Source organism: Rhinatrema bivittatum, chromosome 6 (genome assembly GCF_901001135.1).
Source record: "Rhinatrema bivittatum chromosome 6, aRhiBiv1.1, whole genome shotgun sequence".
Lineage (NCBI taxonomy): Eukaryota > Metazoa > Chordata > Amphibia > Gymnophiona > Rhinatrematidae > Rhinatrema > Rhinatrema bivittatum.
The window spans coordinates 14981023-15006159 of record NC_042620.1 but is presented as its reverse complement, the minus strand read 5'-3'; the positions used below and the strand labels follow the sequence as shown (position 1 = coordinate 15006159).

The 25137-nt window shown below is 50.3% G+C and overlaps 1 protein-coding gene across 1 annotated transcript in view; it reads right to left on the bottom strand.

Annotated features, from left to right (window-relative positions):
* Window positions 1-25137, bottom strand: part of TNS1 (tensin 1) — a gene marked incomplete in the record, with an annotated part of 1098810 nt that overhangs the window by 356701 nt on the left and 716972 nt on the right. Inside the window, 1 exon segment of the mRNA XM_029605104.1 lies at window positions 11836-11874. Within this exon segment, the coding sequence (XP_029460964.1) occupies window positions 11836-11874 (39 nt within the window).

Below are 25137 nucleotides of genomic sequence, written 5' to 3'. Positions count from 1 at the left end.
GAGGGGCAGGACTGGAACAAGGCAAGGCGAGGGGCAGGACTGGAACAAGGCAAGGCGAGGGGCAGGACTGGAACAAGGCAAGGCGAGGGGCAGGACTGGATCAGGGCAAGGCGAGGGGACAGGACTGGATCAGGGCAAGGCGAGGGGCAGGACTGGAACAAGGCAAGGCGAGGGGGACAGGACTGGAACAAGGCAAGGCGAGGGGCAGGACTGGAACAAGGCAAGGAGAGGGGCAGGACTGGATCAGGGCAAGGCGAGGGGCAGGACTGGAACAGGGCAAGGCGAGGGGCAGGACTGGAGCAAGGCAAGGCGAGGGGCAGGACTGGAACAGGGCAAGGCGAGGGGCAGGACTGGATCAGGGCAAGGCGAGGGGCAGGACTGGAGCAAGGCAAGGCGAGGGGACAGGACTGGAACAAGGCAAGGCGAGGGGCAGGACTGGAACAAGGCAAGGCGAGGGGCAGGACTGGATCAGGGCAAGGCGAGGGGCAGGACTGGATCAGGGCAAGGCGAGGGGCAGGACTGGAACAGGGCAAGGCGAGGGGCAGGACTGGATCAGGGCAAGGCGAGGGGCAGGACTGGAACAAGGCAAGGCGAGGGGCAGGACTGGAACAAGGCAAGGCGAGGGGCAGGACTGGAACAGGGCAAGGCGAGGGGCAGGACTGGATCAGGGCAAGGCGAGGGGCAGGACTGGAACAAGGCAAGGCGAGGGGCAGGACTGGAACAAGGCAAGGCGAGGGGCAGGACTGGAGCAAGGCAAGGCGAGGGGCAGGACTGGAACAAGGCAAGGCGAGGGGCAGGACTGGAACAAGGCAAGGCGAGGGGCAGGACTGGAGCAAGGCAAGGCGAGGGGCAGGACTGGAACAGGGCAAGGCGAGGGGCAGGACTGGAACAGGGCAAGGCGAGGGGCAGGACTGGAACAAGGCAAGGCGAGGGGCAGGACTGGAACAAGGCAAGGCAAGGAGCAGGACTGGAGCAAGGAAAGGCGAGGGGCAGGAATAGGAGCAGGGGAAGCAACACCCTGCAGGCAAGGCACGCAGTTGTCCTGTTGCTGATGTGGCATCTGTCAGTGCAGTCAGTGTTTAAATGGCCCGATGGGCCTGATGTCATCTAGGAGCGCTGACAAGAGATTTCCATCACAGGGCCTTATTTAATCCAGGAGACCGCGCATTCTCATGGGTGTGCACTCGCGCAGAGGCATCGGATCGGCTTGGGTGGCATCCTGGGGTAAGTGAGGCCAGTTACGACCTCTGGCGCGGCTGGCTGGGCGTTACGCTGTTAGGTGCAGGTGGAGGCAGAGAAGCATCACCGCTTTACCTGGAGTATTTAATTAGGACATCCAAGGCAGTGGCCCCATCTCTCACCCTATTTTGCTGGTTATTTCCGTGCTGCTGCTGCTCCACACACCTGCTGGGCACTTGGTAGCTGCAAACCTCCTCTTACTAAGCTTCCACCAGGCAGGGGATGTCACAGGGGCACAACAGGAGTCATCAATAGGGGTGCTGGCTCTCAGTACACAATGCTCTGCAGGGCACAGCGGCGGACGGAACGAAGGACAATGCCCAGGTCCTCTTCTCCTGCCTCTGGCTCCTCTGAGAACCTCACAGCCGTGTCTGGCTGGGACTGGTCTTACTAACCTGACAGCTCCCATCTATTCCAGAGCTTTCTGTCCAGTTCCCATCGCACTGTGAGGCTGAGCCCTCTTTAGACTCTGAGATGTTGATTATTATTCACATAAATTTGTACAGTATTATTTTTTCACTCCCTCCTCCAGGAAACTGAGATTCACTTTAAGTAATCTGCGTGCTCGCCACCACTGGGGCGGACAGGCTGTTTACCACTGTCCTGCGTGGCAAATTCTGAATGGAAATGATGGAGCCTGTCTGCCGAGGACATATATTATGTTTTGTCCATAACATGAAGGTGTTAACAACACAGGAAGGCAGCAAATAAGCAATTGATAGTGATACTAGAGGCAACCAACATGTCCTTGAGAAAGAGGTGTCCCGATTACTCAGGTCTTGCTGTAATAGGGGGTGCAGTTGGTTAAAATTAAACACAGGGAGATACATGACTCATCCAGAGTTAGACCTGACAGCCTGCAGCTTTCTCCGACACCCAAGCACTGATGATGCCCTAAAGCAGAGGTGGCCAACTCCGGTCCTCGAGACCCACAGACAGGCCAGGTTTTCCGGATATCCTCGAGCAATATGCATGAGAGAGATTTGGTATGAGAGACATTTAATGCATGTAAATCTCTCTCATGCATATTCCTCGTGGATATCCGGAAAACCTGGCCTGTCTGTGGGTCTCGAGGACCGGCGTTGGCCACCCCTGCCCTAGAGGATACACCTCAGCCTCCGCTAATGGTGAGTCACGGCGCGCTCCGCAGCAGCAGGCATCACACCCATGGATGCACAAGGCCCGTTCTAAACAAAACCGTGCTCCGGTTTGCCCCACCGTATCCGTCTCTTCAAGACCCAGTACAAGTTCCCATGAAAAAAATGCAAGACCTCACCCCCCCTTAGAATGCCTCCAGTGCTGTAACCCACAATTAAATTCAGCCAAACGCGTTGGTTTCAGAGCACTGCTTCTCCACTTTGCTCCCTTGCAAGTCACGGCTGCTGCAGACCCCCACGTGTGCTGTGGATCATTCGCAGCACATCTGTCCCTAACCTGCAGATCCGTTTACAGGAAAGGAGGTCCTGCTACAACCTGTGTTTTCTGATTTGGAAGTTGTTCTTTTACTGGAAGCCCTTTCACTTTTGGAGGGTTTTTAGAAGTGGGAGACCTCTAACCTGAGGATAATGGAAGTGCTTTCTTCATCCCTTTTATCATCGTTAAGGTTTTCAAAGTGACTAGTGCTGAGCAAAGTGGTTTTTCCTCCCTGACTCGTTTGACGTTTGGCTGTCACATTTAACTGAACCAAAACAGAAGGCAGAATCCCGTCCTGATTGCCCTCTTTTGAGCATTCATGACCCCAAGAAGAACTGAGACGGCGCAGGAGGGGATACCGGACACTAGGGCTGCCAGCTGGCTCCAGCTGGTGCAGAGGGTGCCACGGGGCAGGAGTGAGGGGCATTGGCAGAGCTCGGTCTATGAGTCTCGGTACCGGAACAGCAGGGTAATTCTAACAACAAAATATTTATACATCTGCAGTATTTACAGTATTCTGACAACCCAAGCTAAAACAACTGGATCACATAACTGATAATAACATCATCTCACTGATACAGATAGGACTTATCCAGCGGCCCACTGAAAATCGGTGGGCGGATCTGGATGGCGCTACTTAGCCGGTTAATGTAACCAGATAAGCAGTAATATTCGTTCTTATCCAGTTAAGTTCATCGGATAAGTTAGATCAGCCACAGAGCTGATCACGGATATTGACCACGGATATTCAGTGGCCTAGCCAAGGCCAGGTCGTTGAGTCTGAGCACTAAGTTTTGAGGTAGCAGAATTATACAAACTGAGACACGCAAACAGCCTCAATGATGCGGACTTAGACAAATATTAAGCATTCATTTTTGGTCAATCTGAGCACCCACTGCTCCCCTCTTTCGATTTTCAGCTCCCAGTTTCTATGAGCTGGGTCTGCGCCACCAAAGGAGACCCCAAGAGGTCAGGCAGCGCTTCGATTCCCTCTGTAAGGGCATCACTAGGGCCTCCCCACATGGCATTAGAGTTGATTATGTTCATTTTACTGTTTGACGGCTTTTGAAACTTTCCCTGCTCTCTCAGACTTGCTTTGCAGCAAAGCAAGTGATCTATTTATTTATAGAAATGCCTCTTCCGCCCACCTGCCAGACTCCCTGTCCTGGGCGGATTACACCAAATTAAACCAAGCCAGTGATGTCACCTGCCTATGGTCTCACCTGCAGACGTCTTCCCTCCTGGGTGTCCCTTATGCATCTGAACTGCCCTTAGTAATGGGCCTGCAGAGAAGACCTGCAGCAAAGCTCTCCTGACTGCATCTTAAAGCCCCCTCCCAGCCACCCACTGATGACAGGGACACCATGCGCAGAACGATACAGCCAAGACAACCATTTACTAAACGTCCTTGGGATACCGCAGTGCCCCAAAGCCTCAAGGAGGTGGCCAATGTCAAACCAGTCAAAGGCCTTTCCCTGATCCCGGCTCAGCAGGTAAAAGGGAAATTCCTCTTCTCTCTCCCAGTGCCACGAGCTCCACCACGCAGGCCACACTGTTGGCAACCTGCCTGCCTTGCACAGCACACGACTGTCCTGGGTGGATGAGGGACGGGGCCACTGCAGGGAAGTAGTTCAGAAGAGCCTTGCTAATAATTGGTAGTCACTGCCTGGTAAGGCTATGGGGCTCCAACCTGTTAAGTGCTCTCTGTTCCCTTTCTCATTCAGTAGGATCAGAAGAGGTTTCTGCAGAGACCTCTCCTTCAAGAAGAGGTTATAGATACTGCCCAGCTCCTTCGCTAACATAGCTTTGACAATCTCGTAAATTTAAGAAGTTAGCCCATCACTCCCAGGAGGCCTCTTGCAGTCCCATACTGGAGGTGGCGTCATTGACCTCTTGCTCCGTGACTGGGTCTCCAGGGCTGACAGTTTGGGTACAGGGATGTTTCCCAAGAAAATAAGAACATAAGAAATTGCCATGCTGGGTCAGACCAAGGGTCCATCAACTCCAGCATCCTGTTTCCAACAGAGGCCAAACCAGGCCACAAGAACCTTGCAATTACCCAAACACTAAGAAGATCCTATGCTAGTGATGCAATTAATAGCAGTGGCTATTCCCTAAGTAAACTTGATTAATAGCAGTTAATGGACTTCTCCTCCAAGAACTTATCAAACCTTTTTGAACCCAGCTATACTAACTGCACTAACCACATCCTCTGGAAACAAATTCCAGAGCTTTATTGTGCGTTGAGTGAAAAAGAATTTTCTCCGATTAGTCTTAAATGTGCTACTTGCTAACTTCATGGAATGCCCCCTAGTCCTTCTATTATCCGAAAGAGTAAATAATCGATTCACATTTACCCATTCTAGACCTCTCATGATTTTAAACACCTCTATCATATCCCCCCTCAGCCGTCTCTTCTCCAAGCTGAACAGCCCTAACCTCTTTAGTCTTTCCTCATAGGGGAGCTGTTCCATCCCCTTTATCATTTTGGTTGCCCTTCTCTGTACCTTCTCCATCGCAATTATATCTTTTTTGAGATGCGGTGACCAGAATTGTACACAGTATTCAAGGTGGGGTCTCACCATGGAGCGATACAGAGGCATTATGACATTTTCCGTTTTATTCACCATTCCCTTTCTAATAATTCCCAACATTCTGTTTGCTTTTTTGACTGCCGCAGCACACTGAGCCGACGATTTTAAAGTTGTGTCCATTAAATAGTCTTTGATAATATTCTGTCACACACCCTACCTTACCTTCTAGAGAGTTTTGAATATTGCCCTCTGTGTCTTGTAGTAGGGTAATAACCTTGCTTTGAACTCTCCTTTAAGGACTTGTACAGCTCCGTGACTGGGACTCCAGGGCTGGCAGTGGGGGTACAGGGATGTTTCCCGGGAAGCCCTGTATCTCCTGAGCTCTCTCGTACAGCTCCAGAGGGAACCCAGGACTTTTACGTCTCCTCCCGTCCATGGCCATCAGAGCTCTCTGTGATTGCATGTAATGTTCTCCTCTCTGCCTATGTCTGCACATATATTCCCGTGTTTCCTATGGCTCAGGTCTGACTGAGTGCATCCTGCTGGGCTGCAGACATTACAGGAACGCCTTCGCTCGTCTTTCTTTACTCTCCAAGCAGCTTCTGCCTTGAAGAGAGACCGGAGGTGGCCTCCACTCCTGAATAGAGTTACAGAGGAGCATTTGTAACTTTTGGTTCTCCTACAACCGTTCCACGTTATTTTATTCTTCCAGGGTTTCAAATGCCAGACTTGTCTTGCAAACTGAGTGATTTCAGAGGTGTTCAATAAGCACTTTACTAGGCCGTGGTCAGAAAGGGCAGAGGGCACAATCTATGCTTGAGCTGTGCAGACTGATGCATGGGGATATAGACAGGCAATGCCACGTTTCCGTGTAGCACTGGTGAAGAGATTACAAACAGTACAGAATATAGTTACTGAGATTATTTATGGTTTAAAGAACTTTGATGATATCTCACCAGTTTTGCAAGAGTTACACTGGTTACCTATCTCCTATTGAATTAGGTTCAAGATTCTTTGTTTAACATTTTGTGCTTTCCATTATGGTTTTCCTCTTTTTCTTTATGCACTCTCCGCTCTTCCCAGATGGGTCTCTTATGCCTTCCCCCTCCCTCAGTCAGAAGATTGGATCACAATAAAGAATCTTTTTGTCACTGTTTTGTCTGCTGTGCAGCCTCACTATGCCCTGATCCTGTCCACTATGACATCTCCCCACCAGCAGAGGCCTCCAGTGAGCCATCTCCCCACTGGCCACCTAACTCAGCCTCTGGGGTAGCCTCCTCTCCTCTCCACCAGGGGTCCTCAGCGAGCTTCACCTCCAGCCTTGCCAAGCTCTTCCTTGCTGCTCACACCACACCCAAGCTCCAGCCCCATTTAACCCCAGCCTTGCCAGAACCTAGATGCCTCTTCATGGAGTCCCCCTTGGCTCTCTAGCCTGGTTGCTCTTACCTTGCTTCAAGTCTTGTGGCCTCAGGGCCTTCCTATATCTTGCTCCTTATCTTGTGGCCTATCTAGGCCTCACCTTGCCTTACAGCTCCTAGGTCTTCCATTTCCTTCTACCTTGCTTTGTAGCTTACTCAGGTCTTACTCGCCTTCTGGCCTCTAGGCCTCCTGTATCGCTGCCTTCGGGCCTCAGTGTTCTTTGTTCTGGATTTTCTTATCCTTGTCGGATCCTGTCCTGGTCTGTCTTGTCTAGCCCAGTCCAGTTCCTAGTAGCCATTCCCTATCTTGCTATTGCCTTGCCTTGTCCCAGTCTGCATCCAGTCCCAGTCTCTACTCAGTATCCTGCCCAAGCTTGTGTTCATATCCAGTCCCTGCTCAGTGTCCTTATCCAGTCCTCATCTCTGCTTAGCATCCTGTCTACTCTTGTCCACCCTGTGCCTTTCCTCAGTTCCAGCTTGTGCCTTCCCTGCCTTTTCCAGCCTGTCCCGCCTTGTTCAGCTAAGCCCTACCAGCCCCCAGAACCCAAGGGCTCTACCCGCAGGGAGGGGACTGGCTAGGCAGAAGACCAGCCCAGCTTCCAGCCAGGACCTGCCATGACTTATTTATTTATTTATTATGTATTTTAAATTTTTCTATACCGAAGATCCTGTACGAATACAGATCACTCCGGTTTACATGATAACCACAAAATTCGCTAGAGTTTTTTTTTTTTGATGTTCTGTTTTTTTGATGTTCTGTTCCCGAAGCCAAGCCCTACCAGTCCCCAGAACCCAAGGGCTCAACCTGCAGGGAGGGGACTGGCTAGGCAGATGACCAATTCTTGTCCAGCCTTGCAGTCCTGTACCACATCCTGGGGGTGTATCCTATAGGGGTGTGCATTCGTTTGAAGTATTGGCAAGCCGCAACGTATATGTCCCTATTCGTTGTATTCGTGGGGTCACGAAACATATGGCGAACCCCCACGAATACAACGTATCTAACGAATAAACCCCCCACCCTCCTGCCCCCCCCCCCCAAGACTTACCAAAAGTCCCTGGTGGTCCAGCGGGGGTCCTGGAGCAATCTCCTGCACTCGGGCTGTCGGCTGCCAGTATTCAAAATGGCGCCGATAGCCTTTGCCCTCACTATGTCACAGGGGCTACCGGTGCCATTGGTCGGCCCTTGTCACATGGTAGCAGCAATGGACGGCCGGCGCCATCTTGTGCCATCTGTGACATAGTGAGGGCAAAGGCTATTGGCGCCATTTTGAATATCGGCAGCCGACAGCCCGAGTGCAGAAGATCGTGCCAGGACCCCCGCTGGACCACCAGGGACTTTTGGTAAGTCTTGGGGGGGTCAGGAGGGTGGGGGGTTTGTAGTTAATTAAATTTAAAGGGTTGGGATGGGGTTTTTTTTGGGAAACGAATACATACGTAACTAATGAATGGATCAGGGTCCCCCGAGAACGAATTCAACGGATTTGGCTCCCCACGAATACGAATACCGAATGGGACGAATCCGTCCCTGCTGCACATCCCTAATATCCTAGCCCTAGCCAGGCACCCCTTGACACCTGCTTCATAACAAGCACCACTCTTTGGAACTCATTCCTCTTAACATATGGACAGAACCCAACTTCCTGAAATTCCAGAAAGCAGTGAAATCATGTTTTTTCCCCCATGCTTTTGATTTATAGAACGCTTTCTGGAGAAGCCAACCATGTTTTCACATCTGGTATAGTTAGTAAGCAGAGCTAACAGTGATTTATTTGGGAGCGCTATGCCATTTGATCATCAAATGCAAGTGTAGGTTACGTTTTTATTTTATATGTTATGATTTGTTTTTGCAGTTGGTTCGTCATCTGTTTTCCTGTCGTTGAATTTGTGATGACTGCTGTTATTTTGTTCTGATTTGATCAATTTGATATTGTTTTGGTTGCTTTTAATACTATTCAATGGTTTGTATTTTGTTATTTTATTATGTTTTATTAGGCTGAATTACTGTATTATTTAAACTGATTCTATTTGTTGGCAATTTCTATTGTGAACCGCTCTGATAAACCTTTTATAAGCGGTATATTAAGTTAAATAAATTGAATTGAATGTGTATCCTGGGTGTCTAGGAAAGTGCTGTCGGTACACATCTATTACATTAATCTGTTTTATCATCGTGTGAGGGTGGTTTCATCACATCCAGGAGCTTTAGGCTGTGAGGCCCGATCTGGACTGCTCTCCAAACACGAGGAGTTACAAAGAAGGAGTCACTCCCTCACCTCCTGAGCAGTTCCTTCCTTTCTCCTTGGGTTTGGGGGCTGTAGATATTGATCAAGCACAAGCTCATGCCCTCCACTTCCACATCCATCAGGAGGCCTCTCCCTGAACAGGGCTCTGGCGCTTTCACCACAGTCATGTATGTGGAGGGGAACAGAATCGCCAGCCCCCTGTGTGCCTCCTGCCCAACTGACCACGCTGAGAGGCCGCCTCTCCACTCTCGCTTGGCGCTGGAGACCTCCTTCAGGATGCACACAGTCTGCTCTCTTGCAGGAAGCATATGACCCGTCTCTCTTTCCTGAGGCACTCGTACACCATATCTCATGACTTGTCTTTATACAGTGGTAAGGGGGGTAACCTCCCTGGCTGTGAGGTTGCCATATTTCACAGAGGTATTTCATTTCTTCCTCACGTTACTCTTTTCTGCCTACAACTGGATCCCGTGGTAAGGATGAAGGCCACGGAATGAACGTCCATATCCACGCTGTCAGGGGCTGCGATCCCTGCCTGGGCCTATGGTGTCCCCTTGCTGCCGTCCCCTGGAGGTTGTCCCGTCCCTTATTCAGAAGGGGGGGCGTTTCCTCAATCCGTGGAGACTCATAGCAATTAGGAGGCGGAGGGGGATTTTCAGGTGTCAGAGTGGCTTCATTGCTCTGTTTCCTTCTTCTTTTCAGATGAGAGAGATTTTCCTTTCTAAATGTTGCTGGCCCTCCTCGTTTTCCTTGTAAAAGGAAGGGATTTCAATCCCGGAATTGGAAGTCTCACCTCAGCTCTCAGACTCTGTGACATCCTGGAAGATTCCTCTTCAACCAGCATCAATGCACTGGGAGGTTTCTGCTGCCACCCGCCCCTCCGAGTCGTCTCCGTCGAGTCCCAGGATACTCATCGCCTGCTCATGCATGTGTCGGGCACTGCGGCCTTTGCTGCCTGCTCTGGCTGAAGGGTGGCCTGGATCGCAGCAGCAGCTCCTTGCACAGGGAGAACAGCTGGCTCGCAGTGGTGTTCTGCTTTGGCTGCGGACCCAGCTGACTCGCTTGCCCTTTGGCAGGGACTTCCTGCCGGGGTTATTCAGTGCGAGGGGGTAACTGTGATATGCCTGAGGGTAATGCACTTACACATGGCCCTGCACACCACACAGACTGCCTTTTGCTCGCTCAGCGCACTCAGCACTGGTGTGGTCAATCTGTTTGCATCACCCATACTTTGCAAGATGAGACATTTAAAACATTTTATCTGCCCAGGATAGAAACAGGAGCCTCTCCTCCCTTACTGCCATGAAGCTGTTAAGTAGGTGCTGTATGTGGCCATCAGCCAGTGGGAGACGCACCAAAGCTTTTCAGCCTGCAGTCCAGAAACCCTCCGAGTCCATCTTCCAACACTGTGCAGTCTCTCTGCAGCCAGGAGCTCAGCTCGCAGGCCTCCGTATCCTCGGTTTTGAGTGTACGTTCACTGTTCTCACTGTGTCCTGTGAAATCCCTCCACGCTGGGATGTCCTTCACCTTTCCAAACTGGCTCCAAAAGGGCATTAGATGATTTCCAGCTCTATGCAATATCATCCTGAGGTAAGACCGAGAGTCCTCACATGCTGAGGGGACATCTGAAACCTCTTTAATAAAACTTTCCTGACAGGGGGACCAGCAGGGACTCCCAGAGTGGAATCTCACCGCATATCTCGCTCTAGTTTGCTGTTTTCCAGGCTAATTCTGTTGCTTAAACAGTTCAGAAATAAAGGTTTACTTGCAGGGTTTTGTCCTTCCGATTCCTTCTGGATATTTTCTCTGGTTACCAGGTCAACTTCTTGTCTTTGGCTCGCTTCTTTCATTTCTTTCCGGGTTCTTTCACCGTTTTCCAGCAAACGTTCTTCCAGCTCCACCCACTCAGCATCAGCCACAGCATTGAGCTTCCATTTCCAGCTTCCTCACACCTCCAGAACAGCAGGGGGTGCCACAGAGCAGGACTGGGGTGCAATGGCAGAGCTCTGTGTGTGACTCTCAGTACTGGAATAGAGCGAGCTGCAGAGCAGGAGCGAGGTGCATTAGCAGAACCGTGCATGGGTCTCAGCTCAGAACCGTGCATGGGTCTCAGCTCTGCATTATCAGAGGGCGCTACAGGGCAGGAGCGAGGTGCATTAGCAGAACCGTGCGTGGTCTCAGCTGTGCATTATCAGAGAGTGCTACAGGGCAGGAGTGAGGTGCATTAGCAGAACCGTGCGTGGGTCTCAGCTGTGCATTATCAGAGAGTGCTACAGGGCAGGAGTGAGGTGCATTACAAAAGTGGATGGTTCCTAGTACTAGAATAACTGGGGTACTGCAAGGGAGGAGTAAGCAACCAAAATGATAAGGGGAATGGAACAGCTCCCCTATGAGGAAAGACTAAAGAGGATAGGACTTTTCAGCTTGGAGAAGAGACGACTGAGGGGGGATATGATAGAGGTGTTTAAAATCATGAGAGGTCTAGAACGGGTAGATGTGAATCGGTTATTTACTCTTTCGGATAGTAGAAAGACTAGGGGGCACTCCATGAAGTTAGCATGGGGCACATTTAAAACTAATCGGAGAAAGTTCTTTTTTACTCAACGCACAATTAAACTCTGGAATTTGTTGCCAGAGGATGTGGTTAGTGCAGTTAGTATAGCTGTGTTTAAAAAAGGATTGGATAAGTTCTTGGAGGAGAAGTCCATTACCTGCTATTAAGTTCACCTAGAGAATAGCCACTGCCATTAGCAATGGTTACATGGAATAGACTTAGTTTTTGGGTACTTGCCAGGTTCTTATGGCCTGGATTGGCCACTGTTGGAAACAGGATGCTGGGCTCGATGGACCCTTGGTCGGACCCAGTTTGGCATGTTCTTATGAACATAGTGTCCACCAGTGTTGTAAGTCTGTCACTCCAATGAGCATTAAAAATATTTACCAAGATCATTCAATTATGAAGAAAAGAAAGAGGAAAATGTCACTCACCAGCTCATAGTTCACAGGAGGTGTGCAGGATGTTGGAACCTGAAAAACAAAGACAGCTTAAGTTCGCACTTCAGACTAAAGGCTTAGTGTATTCTGAAATTATGTACAGCTAAAGATCAAAATATTGTATACAGTGAGTACAATGAAGAACCAAATATGCTACAACTCTGCTGACAGTTCTGCCTCCGGATCCCGGTCCAGAACAACCTGCGGTTGGAACATTGCTCAACACATCAGGCGACCTGCTACATTACTCCCTTGCAGGGCAGGATTTAGAATATTCTGCTCATGGCACTGTGGCAGAATGAATGTTTTACTACAAGCAATTAGGGGGTCTGGAAGTCCAGAAATTGCACATCTCCGGAATTTGGAAGTAACTGCATGTGGTTTGAAAGAGCAAAGATCAAGCCCTGCCTGTGGTGAAGCTGGAATGTCCAGCTAGAGGTCACAGAGCGAGTGCTCTCTGCTCCACGACTAAAGTCTAGAACGTCATTAGTCTAAAGAATAGAAATGCAGTCTGTCCATGGTGACACAAGAGGCCAATCTAGAACAGGTACTTGGAGGGCATCAGGCCTAAAACACTTCAGCACAGCCTGCAATCTAGAACATTCTGATAAGATGATAGCAATCTAGAACAGTCATTTGAATGGCACTGACCTACATCATCTCACTCCTTGAAGAAATCTAGAACATTACACTATAGGAAACCAACCAAAACCACTGACCTAGTAAAACAAACTAGATTGTTTCATAACCGATCTATTTAGAACATATTATTAACAGGCAATAATCCAGAGCCCCGGTGTCAGAGGCCTAGAAACATTTCATTAAAGTCACACACAATTCTTGGAAGGTGGACAGACCTTACAGCTAGAGTCCAGCACAGGCCAAAAACCAACCAATGAAATAAATCATGAAGGGACACCGTGTCATTCCAGTCCTTTCACAGCAGCTGAGAAACTCGTACAGTTATTGCCTCAGTAAGCAGACTGTCTGTGCCAGAATCCATTAGCTTAGACAGCAAAAGAAGTCATTTCTTACCATTAGAAATTAAAAAAAATAAAACCTCCTAGCTTTGCTCTCATGGTCACCTTGTTCCGGCTCTCCTGGGTTTCGGACGGTACTGAGCTTGCTGGGCTGCTGAATTCTCGTGCTCTGCGGAAGCAGGCTGCATCTCCCCCCCTGCTCCACGAGCTAAGCGGTTCCAAGCTCGCCCTCGACGTGAGCCCCTATCCTGCCACGCCGTGCAGAGTCAGGAGCTGGGAACCAGCCACATTCTTTTCAATTTGCGGCCCTCGTAAACCCAACTGGCTGCAATCAGGATCTGGAAGGAAGGCTGCAGTTTCTCTGATGTATTGCCGTAAGTCAGTCCAGCAGCCCATGCCAAAGAAACATGTAAACTATAAACATGGCAGATAAAATCCGACAATCTCCAGCTTGGAGAGAAAAAGATTTTAAAAGGTAACAGGAGACAGAAATGAAAATACACAGTGGTGAGGACAGAGAGAATTATACAAGGAATGAGTGCCAGTAGGGGGAGGACAGCACTCTGACGTTGGGTCACCAGGCTGGCAAGGAATTGTGACTTGGAAATGGCACAATAATGGCTCAGATTCTAGAAGAAGAAAAAGAAGGGTTCCCAGTTAGTGAGAGGTCAAGCGAGGCATGGAATGGGGTTCTCCGGGTTCATCGCGGCCCCACACCAGACATCCACCTCTTCCCAGCCACAGCACTTCCAGTTTCCGTGGCTCGCCTGCCTGGGATTCCGATATCTGGATTTCACCCGCCTTCGGAACTTGCAAAAATCCCCAGCAGAAAGTTATTGGCAGATTTTGGCAAATAAACCAAATGGCATGGTGCATTAAAATAAATAAATAAAGGCAGCTGAGAGGACCTGTTTCTGTCTGAAGAGCGGAGTAAAACCTCTTTCCGTGACCTTCTAGGCCCGTTCCCTCTTGGAATCCCACCTTCATCATTCCTGTCTGTGGCAGAAACGACCCCCTTTGACACGCAGCGTCGCTCGCTCACCTAATGTCGCCAGTCTCTGGCACGCTAAGCATGCTCCCGCTGCGATGTCAGCTCAAAGCAAGGACAACGAGCTCCAAAGACTGAAGCACAGGGAGAAACTGAAATTAAGTCCCTGCTGTCTAATGACCTGAAGAGGAAGAGAACGCTAATTGCAGAAAAACAAAGAAACTGGCCTGGGAATGTCTATTTCATAATTCTGCCCAGAGCACTGAAAACCATTCAGGCAGCTAAGCAGAGAGCAAGTCATAAAGACACAAGAAGCAGCGCGGACGGAGACATCCTCGCCTTAGAAATCAGGTTTATTCAATCCTTTTATTATATCTTATTCTAATTTCTTTTAAATAACTTTAGCATATTACTTTATTTATGTAGGATGCTGTATTTTACACTATATTTATGTTTGTACTTTGTAATCTTTTAAATAAGATGTAAACCGCTATGACGGCTCGACTGAATAGCGGCATACACATTTTAACAAATAAATAAATAAATGAATGAAAGAACATCCTTGTTGACTTAGAAACATAGAAACATGATGGCAGAAAAAAAAACAAACTGTATGGCCTAACTAGTCTACCCATCCACACAATTGCTCAGCTCTACAATCCCTACCATTCCCTCCGAGATCCTCTGTGCTGGTCGCAAGCTTGCTTGAATTCGGATAATGTCCTTGTCCCCATTACCCACCCAGGCAAGCATCAACCACCCTTCCTTAGATTATACCCTCATCTCATTACCCCCTCGTTCCAGAATCTCCTGTCCATTCATAATAATAATCTATCTCCTGTGCAGTGACACATCTGAGGTATTTAAATGTCCCTAACGTGTCTCTCCTATCTCAGCAGATGCCGATTAATATAAGGAGCTTCCTACACACTCCATGGATGCACCAAGGCCACCATAACCCAACGTCTCGGGAGACAGCATCCTGCAAAGACATCAGCCTCTCAAGAACGGCCATTTCTTCCGCCGGCCTGAACCTTGCAAACCCATAGGCTCTGGGGATTTTCATCCAACTTTCTTCCAGGGACGTGGTCTCCTATTTCCCACGGTTAAACGGTCTGAATATTCTAGAACAACTGACTAAACAAGGAAGCATCCGATTTGACATTAAGTCAGACTGCTAATGAGTGACACACCGAAAGGTGGAAGGCCTCAAGCAGAAGTGGAGAAATATAAGGTTACGAGAGGTCTGTAAAGTGAGCTGAAGAAGGTGCCATGTCAGAGGTTGGGGGGGGGGGGCGGTGTCACCCCTCTTGAAAGGGCTGACTGCTCCCCTCAGCATTGCTGAAGAGACTGGCCAGGGCATGGAAGCAGGATGCGACCTCAGGTAGCGATGAGTAGCACTGGACTGCTTTCCTGTAAGACCCCCATGCTGGTACACAACCGGCAACTCCATGGACTGATGCTTCACTCAAGCCCTTACAATCCAACAAGAGCAGTGCATTACTCTCAGAAAGCTTTGCTGGACGCTACATCTGTGCAATTATCTGAAGTTCACCAGCCTTCCTTCCCTGATCTAGGGAACAATCTTCCATTTGAGATGCACTCAAACATTTAGGAAGCACTGAAGCCCACCCCCTTCCTGAAGAAGCTTAATGCTAGAATGTGTATAGAGCTCCTCTTTTATCATTTTATTGGCTTTGTGCTGTTAAATGTGGAGTTTTTTTACTGATTTCTTTTGCGTGAGTTTGTAAACTGGCTAGGACTGTTGCATAGGCAGCGTATAAGTAAAGTGACCCTAGCCATCACGGAGTTCAGTCTGAGTGATGACCTTGTGATTATTGATAAGGCAATGGTGCCTGGCAGGATAGTCTTCCGGAAGTACAGTGCTAAGCAGGATAGTGCAGGATGATTATCATTTTGTATTTGGGTTACCTGATTATCCCCCAGTTAGTGACACGGACATACGTAACGTCTGGCAGGCTGCAGGACTGCTCCACCACCAGCTTCACTCACCCCGACGCCGGAAGATGCCAACATCAGGCTCCAGGACGCCATCCGCGCTGCTCCCCAGAGCTGCCTAACAGGCGAGTGTGCGCGGCCTCACTAGTAATGAAGGCCTCGTGCTGGAAAGCCCTCATGCAAGACGTCATGCGGCGGGGAATTTAAACCCCCGCCGCGCTCTGATTCAATGCCTCAGTGACATGCTCTCCTGTGTTGTCCGCAGTGCAGGCTGCTTCTCTGCCTCGCCTCGTTCTGGTCTTTCCTGCCTTGCCGTCTCCTTCTGCTACCTTGCCCTATTCTGCCCTGCCTGGGTCTTGGTCCCCCTGTGCCTTGTCCTGTGTCCCCTGTGTACACAGTGCCATGTGCAGGTATGTGGTGGACCAGGGCAAGGCTGAGGGATAGAGGGAGAGAGAGCTGGAATAGTGGGTTACATGATAACCATGAGGGAGGTTTATATATGAAATAGTGTGGAGGGGATACAAAAGAACGAGGGGTGGAGTTGGAAGGGTCCCAAAAGAACTGAGGGAGAAGCAGCAGAATGGTGCAAGAAAGCCAGTGTGGGAGGTTGTGTGTGTGTGTGTGTGTGTCGGGGGGGGGAGGGGGGGAAGAGCCAGGGATGGTGATTGGAAAGGGTGAAAGCCATAAATGGTGTCGGTGAGTGGAGTAGAGGTGGTGATGAGGGTGTGAATGAGAGAACCAGAGGTGGTGAAGTAGCGTGAGGATCAATTTCAGAAAGCCATAAGTAGAGATGAGACAGAGCCAGAAATAGTGATGGGGCAAGGGAGAGAGAATGAGCCAGTGGTGTGATGGGATAGGGAGGTGAGAACCGTAGATGATTGGCAGAGGGGAAGGATTTGAGAGAGATTCACACACACAGAGGCGTGATGATGGAGTGAATTTATGAGAGTACCAGAGAGAGGCTGGAGTCGGGTAAAAAGAGGGGATTATAGAGGAAGGAGATGAGGTGGGGCTAAGGAGGAAAGAGAAGGGTGTGGAGCAAGAGGGGAAAAGGGGGTGTCAGGGAAGATGCAGGGTTTGGCAGAGGGTGAAGATAGCACAACTCAACCCTTATACCTTTGTTGGGGCAGCAGTCCCTATCATTGAGTGGGGTAGGGAATATACACTAATGCTGCTGAGAAGAGACTGGCGGGGACTGGAAAGAATTGAGACTTGTGGGGGGGGGTTAGGGAACACAAAGGGAGACAGGTGAGAACAGGATGGAAAAGGGCAGGGGGAATTGAATCTGGGGACAGTGTAGGGGGAAAAGAGAAACTGGTAGGAGAATTGAAATTGGTGGGAACAAGATTGAGCACTGAGAATGGTGGGGCCTGAGAGAGACTGGTGGGGGTGAAGGGAAGTGGAGGAATCTCCACTGGGAGCTCAACTTGCTCCCCATTTTGTAAACATGAGTATGTGTAATATAGTACACTTTGATTCTTGGCTCTTGGTGCATGAAAGGTTGGTCACCCCTACTTTATATTGATCAGCTTATCTGGAAGCTGCTTTGGGAGCTCACTGTTCCCCCAATAGACTATGCTTGATAAGTATTTTCTTGACTCTCAGTTAAGTTTTGATTAAAGTTAATGTGACATGTGACAGTGAATGGACCAATCAGCAGGAAGTGAAGGAGTGAATAAATTAATATCAAATGCCTGACACTTTATATTTATTTATTAATGTATTGGTTTTTATATACTGCCGCTCATCAAAGATATCGTGCTAGTGTACAGATAAAACAAAATATGCCGTTGCGTTGTACATAGAAGACATTTAATAATAGTTGAGAACTAATACATAAGCAACTAACAGTAGTAACAAAAACTAACTTAAAAGGCAAAACTTATAGAGGAACCAGTTATAAATTAAGATAGAGGGGAAAACGGGGGTGGGGCGGGAGGGGAGGAGGAAAAAAGATTGGGAATGCAAGGCTTTGAAAGGCATTGCATCTTAGAAGAGGCACTAGAGTGGAGTAAAAGGCATTATAATCGCTACGCAGCTCTTATATACAATCATATATAGGGTTGCCACGGAAGAAAAAGAGAAGAGGGAGGGGGAGGCGATACAAGAAGAATAGCCACTGCCATTAGCAATGGTTACATGGAATAGACTTAGTTTTTGGGTACTTGCCAGGTTCTTGTGGCCTGGATTGGCCACTGTTGGAAACAGGATGCTGGGCTTGATGGACCCTTGGTCTGACCCAGTATGGCATGTTCTTATGTTCTTATGTTCTTGGTCCCCTGTGCCTTGTCCTGTGTCTGTCCCTGTGCCTTGGTCCCCTGTGTCTGTCTCTGCCTGATTCCTGGTTCCTCTGCTATGGATAGGGACTACTCTTCTGGACTGCTGCCTGCCCTGACCCCAGCTTGGACCGTATACTGTCCATTCACTGCCTGCCTTGATTTTTTCCTGACCCAGATACCTTTAACCATTCCAGACAGAGACCTGTGAAGGGCACACATGAAGCAGAAGTAAGGCTCACTAGACTGAAGCCGGTATTGTAAGCCTATGGTAGCAAAAAGAGAACTACGGTGCCGTATATTATTACAGATGTTCAGAAAGGCTACGTCCCAGCTCATTTGTACCACTACATGCAAGATCAAGGGTTCCCAACCTGCGTTTGTGCTGTGACTCACCTGGAACTAGGTTCACTTTATCACAGCTCACCATCTCCTCCCCATCCCCTGACACCATCTCCTCCCCCCCATCCCCTGACACCATCTCCTCCCCCCCATCCCCTGACACCACCTCCTCCCCATCCCCTGACACCATCCCCTGACACCATCTCCTCCCCATCCCCTGACACCATCTCCTCCCCATCCCCTGACACCATCTCCTCCCCATCCCCTGACACCATCTCCTCCCCATCCCCTGACACCATCTCCTCCCCATCCCCTGACACCATCACCTCCCCATCCCCTGACACCATCACCTCCCCATCCCCTGACACCATCACCTCCTCCCCATCCCCTGACACCATCACCTCCCCCCATCCCCTGACACCATCACCTCCTCCCCATCCCCTGACACCATCCCCTGACACCATCCCCTCCCCATCCTCTGACACCATCCCCTGACACCATCCCCTACCCCCCATCCCCTGACACCATCCCCTCCCCATCCCCTGACACCATCTCCTCCCCATCCCCTGACACCATCCCCTCCCCATCCCCTGACACCATCTCCTCCCCATCCCCTCCCCATCCCCTGACACCATCTCCTCCCCATCCCCTGACACCATCCCCTCCCCATCCCCTGACACCATCTCCTCCCCATCCTCTGACATCATCCCCTGACACCATCCCCTCCCCATCCCCTGACACCATCTCCTCCCCATCCCCTGACACCATCCCCTCCCCATCCCCTGACACCATCCCCTCCCCATCCCCTCCCCATCCCCTGACACCATCTCCTCCCCATCCCCTGACACCATCTCCTCCCCATCCTCTGACACCATCCCCTGACACCATCTCCTCCCCATCCTCTGACACCATCTCCTCCCCATCCCCTGACACCATCCCCTCCCCATCCCCTGACACCATCCCCTCCCCATCCCCTGACACCATCAACTCCCCATCCCCTGACACCATCTCCTCCCCATCCTCTGACACCATCTCCTCCCCCCCATCCCCTGACACCATCACCTCCCCCATTATTAGCCAGGTAAGCTTTGGAAAGCCATCACTTATTTTTGGACATGATCAACAAGAAACAGATCTACATTTTGGGCTCTGCAAACTGGCCACTGTGAGAGACGGGCTGATGGGCTCGATGGCCCTTGGGCTGACCCAGAATAACAGTTCTTAAGTGCTCATGGTATGCAGGAGATCTTATGACGCAGCCTTCTTGCAGATTGTCGGCATCAGTGGAATCATGCCACTGCTCACCCGGTCTGGTCTCCTAGAAGGTGAATGCCGCAGGGTCAGGAAGAGCGGTTTCCCTTGCACCTGCTCTCTTGTTGTCCCTTCCTCCTTCTCGACTATTCCAGCAGAGGTTCTTACCCTCCATAGTGTGTGCCTTGCCAAGATGTTTTTGCTCTGCATCCTTTGCACTTCTCTGGAGAGGCGTCGTGAGTAGCAAGGACCTATTCGGGGTTTGGTGATGCATCACTGCTAGTGGCTTTCATTTTGTGGGAGTGGCTTCAGTTGGCCTACAATTTCTTCAGTGGGAGAGCTAAGGATGGTGGGAGGCAGTTCAAGGAGGTATTGTAAGAATGTGGAGAGATGAAAGGGGGTTGCATTTGCCACATTTGAACCTGTTGGAGAACTGTTTTGGATGTGTTCTTTGCATCTGTATGTATTTTGGGTTGTTTGTCAGATATGAGGTCCGTGTAGTGAAACGCTAGTTTCATCTAGCGTTTTCCAGTAGAATGAAGAATTGATCCCACGGTGCTATTGTGGCAGGATGAAATGCACTGAACACACAGATCATCAGGCAGACATTACAATGAACATTTGTTAAAAGTCTTGACAGCGAACAGCAGCGACAGCTTTCTGTTTGGCCCTCAGGAAGTGAGCGCTGCCTAAGGGACATGACTGCTATGGTTGGTATTGCGACAGTCGGTCTGCGACGGCTTCTTCCCGCCTACCTTATTCTTCTCGCGGCTCCTCCCGCTCACCTTGGACTACTGGCTGCCGCGGCATCTGCCTGCCGAGCTCTCCGGCATCCACGGACCGGCTTTGGTGCTGCTTCCCGCCATGCTCCTCCAAAGTACCATAGGGCACGCCGCCCTCATCTTTATTTCCTCATTGGCGCGAACCTCAGGGGCGTCCCCTTGAGATGGCGTCACGCTGCCCGGATATTTAAGCCTACTACTTTTGCTAGCTAATCGAGATAGCAACAACTCGGATTCTACAGATGGGATTTGTTCTCCGTACTGAAGCTGCTCTGCCACTCCAGCGTTATCTGGAACTCTTATTGCTAACAGAGTACCCCGCTCCTCGAGGGCTCTTCTGCTTCTTTCAGGTGCTATCAGGAACCGGAACTCGCTCCTCGAGGGCCCATGTGCCCTGAATCACTGCCTGCAGCTTCAAACCTTTCTACTTGGACGACTTCACTAACAGTTTCCATCTGTGAGTACAACTACCATCTATTCCACAGTACTGCTTCCCTGGAACCAGGTACTCGCTCCTCGAGGGCCTGCCCTCTGTTCCAGTGCCAGGCCTCTCGTCTAGTGGAACCGCTGTGTGAGTACAACACCACTGAGTCTCTCTGCTCTACGGGATCAGGTACTCGCTCCTCGAGGGCCTGCTCTCCCTGTCTCAGAGCTTTTCCTATTCTACCTGGGACTCTGTATGTTTCTCTGTTATGATCGGTGAAGTGGACCCTTATTCCGACGATGACTGATTAGGCCACCGTCGGTAGGCGAGGCCGGTCCTCGGAGTTGCGGGTAGAAACAATGAAGATCTGGATGCAGGCGCCTCCTGCAGGTCGTGTAATCCAGATGCTGGCGCCTCCAGCAGGTCGAGGAGCAAACCCCGAGGATCTCTTAAGGAAGTTCAGTCCAATAGTCGAGAGCCAGAGGTGTCCGCAGCCAGTCCCAGGGTCGAGAGCCAGAGACGTCCACAGCCTTGTCCTAGGGTCGAGAGCCAGAGGTGTCCGCAGCCAGTCCAAGGGTCGAAAGCCAGAAGGGTTCACAGCCAGTCCAGGGGTCAAGAGCCAGAGGTGTCCGCAGCCAGTCCAAGGGTCGAAAGCCAGAAGGGTTCACAGCCAGTCCAGGGGTCAAGAGCCAGAGAAGGTACGTTGCCAAGCCAGGAATCGAGGAACCAGGAGGGACGTCAGCCGGACCAGGAATCAGCGCAGACAGACGAACAGGAATCAGGAACCAAGCAACTCAGGAGCCAAGAAGTCAAGGCAAGGTCTGAGGGCACAGACCTTGCTTAAATAGTCCCAGCCAATCAGGAAGCCGCAGGAAGACGCTGACTCACATCCTGTGAGTATCCCTTTAAGGCAGAGCCAGAGCCGCCCGCGCGGCCCTAGCAGCAGGTCAGGGGGCGGAGCCAAGCCGCGCGGAGAAGACGCCGCGGCCATGTTGGGGAAGCTGCTGCTGACGAGCTCCGTCAGCGTCGATGCTCTGTTCGGCCCCTGGGGACAGCGGTAGGTCCCGGTCGCGGCGAGCCGCGGCCGGTATTCATAACATTCTCACTGTGTACTCATAACTCTCAGTCCCTTTCCACTACAGCACAGCCAAGCAGAGGATTCGCTGTTCCAGGGTCCTGTGGGATATTCGCCCAGCCGGGCTCAACATCTACTACTCACTACTTCCACCTCTGGTGGTTTCCAAAGACTGTTTAAATAAAGATTCAAATCTGTGTTTGTCTGTCCAGAGTTTAGCCTGACACCGTGGTCACTCACGGGACTGCCCCCACGTGGGCGTGGTCAGCTGCCACAGTGTCCAAGGATCCACCCAAACATCAATAACCATAACAGTTGGTGAAGAATGAGAACAGAGATTATAATGGGAGCTACCCACCTCCAGCCTCAAGCACCTATGGAATTGGGTGAATGGGTGCCTGTGTCGTCGACTCCCCCTCTGTGAGCTCCAAATATCTTTCTTTAGGTCAGAAAGAATATTTTTTTTCTTTTACTCTAGAACTAGCAAAATGTACCTGGCATTGCTCGGTAGTCTGGTCTATAACAGCCTCTGTGTGTGTGGATGTATGTGCCTGCATGTATGTGTGTGTGTGTCGGGGGGGCCTCAGCCTGTATGTGTGTGTCTGCCTGTATGTGCACGTGTGTGTATCTGCGCCTGTGTGTATGTGCAAGAGCTTGTGCACAGTTCTGTGAGCTCATGTATGTTTCTACATACTTGGGACAGCTTGTGTGCATGGTTATGAAAGCTTTGCACGCTTCAGCGAACTTGCTTTCACGCTTGTGCGTGCATGTGCCTGCTGGTCCCTGTATGTGGGAAAGTGAGAGCCTGAGCTTCGCAGACAGAGCATATTAGAGAATATTATATGACGTTTCATATAGGGGTTGTCTGGTCAATAACAGCCTGTGAGTGTGTGCACCTCTACCTGTGGGTGCCTCTGTCTGTGTGGGTATGGGAGAGCCTCTGTGCCTGCTTGCGTGTGCGTGGATGTGGTTGGGAAGCCTTTGTGTGTGTGTGTCTGCCTGCATCTGTGCGCCTGTCCCTGAATCTACATGCGCGGGTGTGTGCCTGCGAAGCTGTGTGTGTTTGCAAGTGCTTTGCAGACAGAGCAAATTGTCATTGCACACTGCAGCTTCCACTATTCCGGGCACCACCTGGTGCCTAGAGACAGACGACAGTGTGACCGACGTGACCCACTGACAGAAACCTTTCCTAGATATACTACTGTATATAAATAACAATCATTACAATAGTTAACAGTGAATATTATAGGGGAAGAGAGATTGCACTTTTCTCCCTCTACAGCCCAAATCCTTATTTAACAGTGCCTCTTCTCTGTAGCCACACACACCAACAAACATAGTACAATGGGAGGCAGCCCAGAGGAGAGAAGCCATGCCCTGGTGGCTGGAAACCCTACGCTCAGATCAGATCAAGGATCATTAACAAGCCAACAGACTCGTGGTCTCCAGACACCTGTCAGATGAGAAGCCCAGCAGCCGCTCTGCCTGCTTCAAATCATTAGAAAGTAATCGCAGAGCTGGAATATATTGGCTCAGGATATTGAAAACAGAAGAGTTTTATTAATCTATCCCCTGGCAGGATAAATAAAATCTCTCTGCCTGGAATGTTCTGCATCTGGCTCGGAAAACAATTTCCCAGGCCTCCCCTGGGGCACGACCCACAATCTGTCCCACCCGCACGGAAGACGGATCTTTGTACTTGAGTCTTCTGCAAGGGCAAAATGTTGCCAGCAGGCCTGGATTTATGCACAGGCTTACTAGACCTGTGCCTTAGGCAGCAACATTTGGGGGGGGGGGCCTGCAAATTCCCTGCCCATCTTCTCAAACTTGCAATCCTGCCTTGCCCACTGCTGCTGCCCATTGTCATAGGGTGCCTGGCTGGGGTTAGGGTACGCCCCCACAGCTGTGGTATAGGAGTGCAGGGCTGGACAAGGGCTGGTCTTCTGCCTAGCCAGCCCCTCCCTCACAAGATCAGCCCTTGGGTTCTGGGGTCCGGTGGGGCTTAGCTGGACGAGGCAGGGCAGGCACAAGCTGGAACTGAGAACTCGTACCGGCTGGACGCTGTGGGCAGAAACAGACTGGAAGCAGAGGTAGGGAACTGAGGACTGCATACTGGAACAAGCTGGACAAGATACTAAGCAAGGACTAGGACTGGAAAAAGACACAGACTTGGACAGGATAGACAGCAGGGACTGGGACTGGATACAGACTGGGGAACGGCAAAGTAGGGAATGGATATTAGGAACTGGACTGGGCAAGGCAGGAGAAGACCAGACAAGGGCAGGGCTACACAAGACAGATCAAGACAGGACTAGACAGAGACTAGAAAAGACAACACAGATCAAAGAACACTGAGGCCTGAAGGCAGCAATACAGAAGGCTTGTAGGCTGTTAAGCATAAGGCCTGTAGGGCACTAGGTGAGGAGAGGCCTGACTATGCCACAGAGCAAGGTCTAAAGTAAGAGCAGGCCCAGAGGCCACAAGCAAGGTAAGGCCTAGATTGTCTCATGACCTAAGAGCAAGATACAAGAACGCCCAGAGGTCATAAGGGATGGAGCAAGGTAAGAGTGTCAAGGGTGACTCCATGAAACACAGAAACATAGAAATGATGGCAGAAAAGGACCAAATGATGCACCCAGTCTGCCCAGCAAGCTTATGCCAGTATCTGCTGCACTGTGCAGGTTACCCTCATGCGTATCAGTTTACCAGACCATAAACGTCAGGGTCCTCGGGTGCTGTTTAAATCCAATTTCCCTTAACCTATGTTGTGGAAGCAGAGAGCTATGATGGAGTTGCATTAAGTCTTGAGACTTATTTGCTAAGGGTAGCAACTGCCACACCAGCAACTTACCCCCAGTTACCCCCTTGCACTCTGTTCTTCATTGCCATCATCTTGCCTTTAGGGATCCACAGAGTTTATCCCACACCCCTTTGAATTCCTTCACTGTTTTAGTCTTCATCACTTTCTCCAGAAGGGCCTTCCAGGCATCCACCACCCTCAGAGAAGAAACATTTCCTGACATTGGTTCTGAGTCGTCCTCCCTGGAGTTTCATTTCATGACCCCTAGTTCTATTGATTTCTTTCCAATGGAAAAGGTTTGACGATTGTGCATTAAAACCTTTCAAGTATCTGAAGGTCTGTATCATAATCTCCTCTGCTTCTCCTCTCCTCCAGGGTGTACATCTTCAAATCCTTCAGCCTCTCCTCATAAGTCTTCC